The sequence below is a fragment of the Cebus imitator genome, unplaced genomic scaffold, assembly GCF_001604975.1.
Source record: "Cebus imitator isolate Cc_AM_T3 unplaced genomic scaffold, Cebus_imitator-1.0 Scaffold219, whole genome shotgun sequence".
Taxonomy (NCBI): Eukaryota; Metazoa; Chordata; class Mammalia; order Primates; family Cebidae; genus Cebus; species Cebus imitator.
Genome location: NW_016107534.1, coordinates 2,642,091 through 2,652,452, shown reverse-complemented (window position 1 = coordinate 2,652,452; position 10,362 = coordinate 2,642,091). Strand labels below are relative to the sequence as shown.

Below are 10,362 nucleotides of genomic sequence, written 5' to 3'. Positions count from 1 at the left end.
GGCCTCCCAAAGTGCTGGGATTACAGGCTTGAGCCACCGCGCCCGGCCACCTCTCTGGATTTCTAAAGTGAAAGGGAAGAACAATACACACTTATCATTACATTAATTTACTTGAATCTTCTGTTTCTTCCACTTCAGTGCAAATACATCTGTAACATCCTCTATGCCTTCCTGCCCACAGCATCTTTTCCTTGTTGTCTTCACTTCATTTATTCCATTCCTATTGTTCTTCCTTTCTTGATAACAATCCAAGTTTCTGACCTATGTCATTTTTCTTCTCTCTGAAGAAATTTATTTAGTATTTCTTGTAAGACAAGTCTACTGGTAACAAATTCCCTCAATTTTTGTTTGTCTGAGTAAGTCTTTTCCTTCACCTTTGAAAGGTAAGTTTATTGGATACAGATTGTAGGTTGGTGACTTTTTTTTTTTCTTTTAAAACTTTAAATATTAAATATCTCACTTCACTCCCTTCTTGCTTACATGGTTTCTGAAGAGAAGTCTGTGGAATCTCTCTGAACCTACCCTGGTTTGGGAGGCTGCCTATTAAAAACAAAAGAGAGAGAGATTTGATGTAATCTCATCCTTGTTCCTCTATGGGTAAAATTTTTCCCCTGTCTGGCTTCTTTCAAGATTTTATCTTTGATTTTCTGCAGTTGGTCTGTGATATTACTAGTTGTAGATTGGTTAGTATTTATCTTATTTGGTCTTCTCTGAGTTCCTAGATCTGTGGTTTAGTGACTGTCATTAGTTTTGAAAAATTCTCAGCGCTTATTACTTCAGTATCTCTTCTGTTGTTGTCTCTCTTGCATTCTCCTTCTACATAGGTTACACCTTTGATAATTGTCCTTCCTACTGGCTTTGAATCATGGGCATGCACGCTCCCTTATTTCTGTGTTATGGGAAGGGGAAATGGTTATTTTGTGCCCCCCACCTAGTAACCATCTGTGACTATGGCAGGGCTTGTGAACTACATGTATTCACTTTCCTTGAGTCTCCAACTGCGTAGGGGAAGAATTCCTCTTCTTTCATCTAACTCACATAAAGCCCCTCTTCTGCTGAGTATTTGCAGCAAAGAAAGCTCATCCAGAAACCAGATGGCATTTTCTTGTTTTATGCAGCAAAAAATGAGATCCAAGCCTGCAACTGTTAAGCCTCAGAACGGGCAACCAGAGCCTGCAAAAGACCAGCAACAGAAGGCAGCTCACCACCACACAGAGGAACAAAGCAAGGCGCCCCCAGAGCAAAAGAGGAAGGCAGGCTCTACCTCATGGACCGGCTTCCAGACCAAGGCTGAAGTGGAGCAGGTGGAGCTGCCTGATGGAAAGAGGAGAAGAAAGGTCCTGGCTCTCCCCTCACACCGAGGACCCAAAATCAGGTGAGATGCAGGAGGGCGGCGGCATAGAACAAAGGGTGGCTTCTAAGTGGGTTTGTTTTTGCTGAGTTCTTTTTCTTTTGTGGCATTTGTTTGGCTGAAAGGGATGCTTGGTGTATGCATTCCCACATACAGGGTTAACATGTGGGTCTTCAAAACCGTCAGAGATGTCACTCTTAGTTTAATGGCAGAGGGGCCTCCTAGGGCAGGCTTTTGTGCCCCTTTTTTCCTTTTGAAGAGCTTCCTTTTGTCCAGATGGCCATCTCTGCCGGCTGAGGCCGCATACTTGAGGTTCAGTTGTAGTTTCTATTTGGGGCAGCGGATTAGTGCTGTACAAAAGTAAATCTTTACAAAATGTTTGTTAAATCAACGAAGGCTTTTGAGATAGCTGTAGGGTTTTATTTATTTATTTTTAGAGACCGTGTATTATTCAGTTCTTCTACTGCTATAAAGAAACACCTGAGAGTGGTTAATTTATAAAGAAAAGAGGCTTAATTGGCTCATGGTTCCACAGGCTGTACAGAAAGCATGACAGCATGCTGCTCATCTTCTAGGGAGGCCTCAGGAAACTTAACAATCATAGTGGAAGGCGTAGTGGGAGCCAGCACTTCACATGGCCCGGAGCAAGGCGAAGGAGCGTGGGAGGTGCCACCACTTTTAAACAACCAGATCTTCTGATAACCTTTTCACTGTCATGAGAACAGCACTGAGGGGATGGTGCTAAACCATTCCTGGAGTCATCCCCGTGATCCAGTCACCTCCCACCAGGCCCAGCCTCCAACGCTGGGGATTACAATTTAACATGAGATATGGGCAAGGACACAGATTCGAACTGTGTCACAGGGTCCTGCTCTGTTGCCCAGGCTAGAGTGCAGTGACATGGTCATAGTGCACTGTAACCACAAACTCTTGGACTCAAGCTGTCCACCTCCCTCAGCCTCCTTAGTAGCTGGGACTTTTTTTATTGTATCTTTTTTTTTTTGAGACAGAGTTTCGCTCTTGTTACCCAGGCTGGAGTGCAATGGCGCGATCTCGGCTCACCGCAACCTCTGCCTCCTGGGTTCAGGCAATTCTCCTGCCTCAGCCTCCTGAGTAGCTGGAATTACAGGCACGTGCCACCATGCCCAGCTAATTTTTTGTAGTTTTAGTAGAGACGGGGTTTCACCATGTTGACCAGGATGGTCTCGATCTCTCGACCTCGTGATCCACCCGCCTTGGCCTCCCAAAGTGCTGGGATTACAGGCTTGAGCCACCGCGCCCGGCCCTTTATTGTATCTTAGTAGAGACTGGGGTTGCTATGTTGCCTGGGCTTGTCTCAAACTCCTGGCATCAAGCAGTCCTCTCACCTGTACCTCCCAAAGTACTGAGATCATGGCATGAATCACCATGCTTGGCCTCCATGAGGTTTTAAGCCAAAACAAAAACAAAAATACCCACAAAAACAAGTATGCAAATATTGAACCTTCAGAGGGTCTGTTGCAGTATCCCTTTTTAGAATGACCTAACTTATCATGGGCTTGGGAAGGGCCAGTGTGCAAAGAGGACACACTGTTCTCTTGAACTCACTTGTTCTTCTTGAGCTCAGAGAACCTAGGAGTGCCAGTTAGAAGAAGGACTCAAGGTGACACTCAGCCATGTTATTTCAGGTTGCGGGACAAAGGCAAAGTGAAGCCCGTCCATCCCAAAAAGCCAAAGCCCCAGATAAGCCAGTGGAAACAGGAGAAACAGCAGTTATCTTCCAAGCAGGTGAGTTCTGCAGGACATACAGCTTTGGTACGGCATGGTTCTGCCAGGTTATAGCCATGTTTTACCTTGGTTAATTGAGCAAAAAAGAAAAAAAAAAAAAGACTTCTGTGTAGTACTGTAGCTTTTTAGAGAATGTTGATATACACAGTCATAAAAGTGGAGAGGAAAAAGTAAAATGAACCTCCATGTATCTGTTTTGCTGTTTCAGCAGTCTCCTTGTTTTACATATTTCCCATAATATGCTTTCCCCACTAGAGGATATTAAAGCAAAGCCCATTTCACATGTAAATGTGTCTCATATGAAAATGAAACATATTACTCAGAAAAACCTGAGAGTGCACCTCTAACTGCTCAGGCCTTAAACACACACACCTTATGCCATTATAATATCTAATGAAACTAATGAGAAGCCCTTAATATCATCTGCTACACAAATGATATATTAAAGTCATATTAAAATTTCCCCAACTGCCTGAAGAATATTTTTATACTTGGTTAGTATGAGTTGGGGTCCAAAGTCCCACATGACACTTGGGTTTTTAATTTCTTAAATCACTTTTTCTTCTATAATATCCATTCTCCCTTATGGCCCATTTTTCCATGCTGTTCATTTATTGGAGAAACCAGGTCATTTGTGTTACATTTTGGATTTGCTTCCTTGTGGTGTCATTTAACTAGTTTCTGTGACACCCATATTACCTGTAAACTGGTAGTTCAGTCTGATGGCTTGATCGAGTTTAGTTTTCTTTTCTTTTTTTTTTTTTTCCCTTGAGATGGAGTTTTGCTTTTGTTGCCCAGGCTGGAGTGCAATGGCACAATCTCGGCTCACCACAACCTCCGCCTCCCAGAGTAACCTACTGAGTAGCTGGGATTACAGGCATGTGCAACCATGCCCAGCTAATTTTGTATTTTCAGTAGAGAGGGATTTTACCATGTTAGCCAGGCCGGTCTTGAACTCTTGACCTTAGGTGATCCACCTGCCTCAGCCTCCCAAAGTGCTGGGATTACAGGCATGAGCCACTGTGCCCGGCCTCAGGTTCAGTTTTCTTGACAAGAGTATTTCATAGGTGGTGTGTGTGTTTCCTTGCATCACCTGAGGCACATACTACTGGTTCCCATTTTTAGTGATACTGAGATTGAGCAGTAGATTTGAGCATTATCTGCCTTATCCTTCCATTGATGAAGTCCCCAGTTAGCCTTTCACCTAATGGCTTAGCAATTATTGATTAGTGTTACCAGATCCATTATTTCATTATGGGTTACAGAATGCTGATTTCTAAAACTTCTGTCCTTTTCCATTTTTAAATGGGGTTCTAGAAAGAAAAATCTTCCCTTGTCAATTATTTGGATACCACAAAATATCATTTGTGTAGGAAAGACAGGATAAATGATTGTTTTCTCTCTCTGTATTACTCTGTATACTCTGTTTTCAGTGTAATCAGTTGTTGCCATACTGGCTCATTTTTTATTATTATGAAATCCTGAGTTTTCATATACTTGATGTGTTTCAAATACTGTCATTATTCTTAACTCTGTCTAAGGCTTGCAGAAGCCCCTGCAGGTTGGTTTCTGAGTCTTTCTGATGTGGCCTGTTCGTCTGGTAGTATCCTTGCTTTCTAGTACAGGATGTCCCAGGCTCAGCTCAGGTGCTGCTTCCCCAGTCCTGACAAAAGCCATTTACCCAAGGAGCCCTAGTTCCTTTTAGTAGAAAACTAGGTGGTCCTACATTCTTGAACACTTAAAGTCAAGCTTTCTTCTCCCCTTCCCTAGTCTCTTTTCCTTTAAGGGTAAAAGGAGCATTAGCTTCCCATCCTACTCAAGAAATCTGTGTCTGGGAAGTTTCTGACCTACACCATATGTTATAGAGATCTCTGAAATCTCATGAGCAGTGTTCTTGGATAGGGAATGGGCAAGCAAGAATGGCCAGACTCTGTGCTGGCTCGTCTGCTTTGAGGCTAAAGTAAACCTTTGGGAGCTATAGTGAGAAAGGCCCCGAACCCCCAACACAGTGTGTTAATCAGACCCTGCTCCCTGTGCACTCTTGGTCTAATTTCTTACCAGTGGATGATTCCTTTTTTTTTTTGGAGACAGAGTCTTGCTCTGTCACCCAGGCTGGAGTGCAGTGGCGCGATCTTGGCTCACTGCAACCTCTGCCTCCCAGGTTCAAGCAATTCTCCTGCCTCAGCCTCCCAAGTAGCTGGGACTACTGGTGCTTTTCACCACACCTGGCTAATTTTTTGTATTTTTAGTAGAGATGGGGTTTCACCTTGTTAGCCAGGATGGTCTTGATCTCCTGACCTCGTGATTCGCCCACCTTGTCCTCCCAAAGTGCTGGGATTACCGGTGTGAGCCACTGCACCTGGCCCGAGGCTTTTTCTCTAAGGGTTACACCCCCGCCCCCCCTTCCTGGTAGACGTGTTCTCTGTACATACTAGTTACCTTCTCTCTTGGTTGGCCTGAGGGTAAGGTGATACGTAGTCTCTGAAATCGATTATATTATGTTTCTTTTCTTTTCTTTTATAGGTATCTAGGAAAACTAAGGGAAATAAGATGGAAACCCGCTTCAACCAGCTGGTCGAACAATATAAGCAGAAATTATTGGGACCTTCTAAAGGAGTACCTCTTGCAAAGAGGAGCAAATGGTTTGATAGTTGATGATGCCAGGGGCTGGTAAGAAGCTGAGTTGTGTGTTTTCTGGTGATGCTCCTGGGCTCTTCCCCATCCCCCATGTGTTTTACTGAGGGAGAGAAAATCCCCAAGGGCACTGCTACTGTGCTGGGAGGTGCCCTGGACTGTGTACATCTGAACTTTGGTCCATCCTTTGATGTGTGGTTCGTTAGCCACAAAGAGAAATATCTGAAAAATATTATGATGCTTCTCGCATATTATCCAGATTATTGTATGAAGCTGTGTCTATAATTATTACCAATTTTTATTCTTTATTTCTCAAATGGAAAGAATTGAAAAAGCATTCTGGAGTGCTGAATTTTTAAGATGTATATTTTGTTAAGCATATTCTCTAAGTGAAATATTGTGTGGCTTTTAGTGACAGAATGTCATTTCTAGTATGTGTGACTCCTTTATTATTTATGAACATTCTTGACATTCCTAATTCAGCTGTGTAGTCTTTCTTACACACTGCAGGAATTGACTGAGAGCAGAAAGAAATGCTTTCTAACCTAATCACTGCAGGTGGAGACACTCGGAAAAGAGTGGGGGGGTGGGGCCTGTTAGAGAGCGGCACTTATGTGCTTGTCAAATGAGGGGATTTCCAGTTGACTGGAAATCGGTCTGCAGTGGCCTAAAGACACTAGTCTGGTTAGTGATGACCTGCATTTCTCTCATAGAGTACCTCCTTTTTCATCATACCCACAGCTCTCTAAGTCCTCCTTAATGAGGACACTTGATCCTCATTAAATCTGCCCCTTAAAATGGTTTCACACCCACTGAAAAACTTCAGGGGTTTGACATCTCACTTTGATTGAAATCTTGTCTTCCTATACCATTTGATTCCCTGGCCCTATCACCTCTCCTTGTTTTTATCCACTCTCTTCATTTACTTTTGGCTACACAGGCCTTCCTTTGACCTCTTGACTCTTGACCACCTCAGATCCTTTGTGTCCATTCCATTTGCCCGGAGAGTTTTTCCCTCTTTTCCCTCGCATGTTTTACTTGTCACGCAGATATCCACTAGTTGTCACTTCCTCCTGGAGCTCTTCCCAGACTATCTAAAGTAGGGCTTTTCTTCCCCTCCCCTCTATCTTTCCCCCTTACTAAATTCTGCTTCCCTGTTTCTTCTTCTTTTTTTGAGTCAGAGTCTCACTCTGTTGCCCAGGCTGGAGTGCAGTGGTGCTGTCTCAGCTCATTGCAGCCTCCCAGGTTCAGGCAAGTCTCCTGCCTCAGCCTCCCAAGTGACCGGGACTACAGGCAGACACCACCACTCCCAGTTAAATTTTGTATTTTTAGCAGAGATGGGGTTTCACCATGTTGGCCAGGCTGGTCTTGAACTCCTGACCTCACGTGATCTGCCCACCTCAGCCTTCCAAAGTTCTGCGATTACAGGCGTGAGCCACCACGCCTGGCCTGCTTCCCTATTTCTTTCTAACGCTAATCTCTGTCTGAAATCATTATCTCTCTCCAGTTAGAATGTATGCTTTGTGAGAGGGACTTTATCCCTCTTGTTTGCCCCTGTAGACACAGCACCTAGTAATGACCTGGGCACATAGTAGGTATTGAATAAATATTTGTTGAATTAAAAAAATAGGGAGGAAAGGACGAAATGGTACTCAGTAGGCAAGAGAAAAAGTTGGGAGCATAGCCCAAAATTCTTGATTCCCTAGTCTAGTTGACTGTTACAAATAATGCTTTGACAGAACCATTGCTGAGCTAGAGACCTGGTTATTTCATAGCAGTATCTTGGGGAAACCTCATGAATGCTCTGAAAAGCCTCTGGCTGGTTTAGAGATGGATGAAGGAAAAGCCATAGAAATTTTTAAACCTTTTGGAGAGATCATAAGGACAGGTGACTTATCTCCAAGTTCACCTTGAGACAGCATGACTTGGGCTGTCAAACATTCTTGCAATAGCCTGGCAACATGTCTTTCTCAGGCTGGTCTGTACAGTGTGGAGTAAGTAAGGGACTTTATTAAGGGTGTCAGAATAGCTATAACCTGCCAGTCAGTTGATCCATTTTCCTTTGGCCAACTTTCTGTCTGCTCACCACTCTTTTTTTTCCTAGTACACAAATATCTTATTCAAAAATATATCTTAACATTTAGGATAGATCAGAATTGGTGTTCATTCAAATAACATTGCCAGATTCACTTAGATCCAAATATTTCTTTTAACAGCTTTAGTGACTCAGTATGTTAAAAACCTCATTCACTTGCTTGGAGAGCTGTTGTAGAGTTCTTTATATGAGGTTGAATCTTCCCTTTCTTAATAATCAGATTACATATATCTGATCTCCCTTTGGAACACCTTACCATGGCTATTTGGTCAGCTCCATTGACTCCTTAGCTTGGGAATTTTAGTGCAGTGAGAATTTTGCACACTTCTACTTCACTTTAGGGTCTGATATGTCAGGAAATGGAGTTTTCTCAATTAACGGGAGAGTTGAGTTACAGACCGTTTGGTTAAAAAACAACAGATGGGGCACAGAGTCTCACACCTATGATCACAGCCCTTTGGGAGGTGGAGGTGGGAGGATTGCTTGAGGTCAGGAGTTTGAGACCAGCCTGGCCAACATAGTGAGACCCCATCTCTATTAATTTGAAAAACAATAGCAAATGTTTTGTTAGCATCCAAGACAAGGCCACCACTCGAAACTATCAAATTTTAGTAGTAGTTTCCTGCTTGATTACATAATAGCCTGGCTTAGAGAGATGACCTGTAAATGGAATCTTAAGATGATGTGCAGCTGTTCTTTGCCTTATTTATTTGTTGGTTGGTTTGTAGTTTCAAAGAATCTGCTCTGTTTAGCTGTACAGTTCCTTCTTCTGGAGGTAACCTGTGGCAAGGATTATGCATCACCTGTCACAAAAATGAGATCGTGCCTTCCTCTGTTATAAAGTTAGGGCATGTGATTAATTCTTCGAAATACTTTGAAATGTACTTTGGTATGTTTTTGTCTTGAAAAGAGGTTTTCCAGCTAGAACTTCGGAGCCCAAAAAGTCAAGGTTCCAGAGATGCCCTTCTCATTATGCACTTAGCCTTCAGTTGTCTGAGGAGGCAGGGGATCACATGTGTCACAGTGAGTGCTGATTCCGCAGAATCTGCAGTCTTAAGCTCACCTGATGACCCACACAGCCAGTTCTCTGCTTCATATTCGTGTGTCTCTCTGTGAAGTGACAGGCAGCTGCCAGTTCTGTCATATAAGAAGCAGCTCTGCCCATGCAATTTTGAAAGTTCCTGTACTTCTCCATAGACTGCTCCTTCATGAAAATAACCACATCATCACACTGTGGGTGCCTATGCTGTTTTTCATTTTGTCTCCAGTGATGCCCAACTCCTTTTCAACTCAGCTCTAATTGGCACTTTAAGGGCCAGGATGAGGTTTCTCTTAGGCCAAGTTGAGATTTCCAGATGTCCGTTTTGTCCAACCAAGGCTGACCAGTTTAAAAGTTATCCACATCCTTGTTTTGGTTCTTTCATTCTTGTATTGGTACCTCTCTTTCTAGGATTATTTGCAGTCTGTGATGGCTTATTCAGTGGCCAGACGTGGGGTGAGTTACTGGTATAGTCTGTCATTACTTTGGCATCTGACTTTGAACTCGTCATTGGCTGTACGTGAGTTTTCGTGCTGGTAAAGGAATATTCTGGGAAATTGGAAGGCACAAACTGGGAACCAATTCTGAGAAGAGAACTGCTGAGTCACTGAAAGACCTTTTGGACTGCCCCCAAATGGAGCATCTTGATAAATGGCAAATCCAGTGTTTCTTAGACTTGTCCACGCTGCCCAGAGCCCACTGCCTTTTATCAGATGTGAGACTTCACTGCTACAGTGTCATTCTCCTTGCCTAGACATTTGATAGAAGGAAAATTGTTTCATGTCCTTAAAGCAGGGACTATTTTTTTGCACTTTTCCACATACTCCACAACACTCAACATTGATTTACTCGTAGTAGGAATTTAATACTGTTGAATTCTCTAAAGGCCATTTGTTCCAGGGCCTAGCTGGACTTGTGAAGGACAACAGAGTCATTTCCTAAGGACCCCAGGAGACAGCATGAAGGAAAAAATAATAAACTGCTGTTCACAGTGCCTTGAATGTACCGTCTGTGTACTTTCTGCTATGGCTTGTCCATTCCAATCTGGACAATCTCTCTGCCCCTCCTTTCCACTCAAGTGCCATCCAGCACTCAAGTTCTGGCTCAAGGCCTAGCCTGTCCCTGTGGACCTCAAGCATCCCAGGGCATTGTGGTCCCTTCCTCTAAGACCTGGCACACTTACTGATTGTTGTCCTCTCATTCGACAGAGCATATGCCATTGCAGCTTACTTGTCATTTCTTTAGGTCTTGCCTTCCCAAGTAGATCGTGAGCCCTTGTAAGAACTAGCTCCCATAGTCCCGGCCCCAGGGCTGGTACATGGCTGTGCTTAGCGACTGGTTATTGAGGATAATGGTGGTAAAGGACATACCAGATGGTCACGTGCTGAAGAGATGCTCAACAGCCTGTCCTTGTTTTATATATTTTCTTTCTTCTTTCTTGCCTAGCCTCATTCCTCTCAATAGTAACTGCTCCAA

The 10,362-nt window shown here is 43.4% G+C and overlaps 1 protein-coding gene across 2 annotated transcripts in view; it reads left to right on the top strand.

Moving 5' to 3' along the window:
- The window catches only part of RBM28 (RNA binding motif protein 28), a 38,441-nt gene extending 28,562 nt beyond the window's left edge, over window positions 1-9,879 (top strand). Inside the window, exons 17-20 of one of the 2 annotated variants that reach the window (XM_017549493.2) lie at window positions 1,119-1,375; window positions 3,019-3,118; window positions 5,642-5,788; window positions 9,786-9,879. In XM_017549493.2, coding sequence (XP_017404982.1) covers window positions 1,119-1,375; window positions 3,019-3,118; window positions 5,642-5,773 — 489 coding nt within the window. In that variant the 3' untranslated portion in view covers window positions 5,774-5,788; window positions 9,786-9,879. Of the gene's footprint in view, window positions 1-1,118; window positions 1,376-3,018; window positions 3,119-5,641; window positions 6,231-9,785 lie in introns of those variants that run through there. The other variant, XM_017549492.2, reaches the window with a different exon arrangement.
- Window positions 9,880-10,362: the final 483 nt, after the last annotated feature.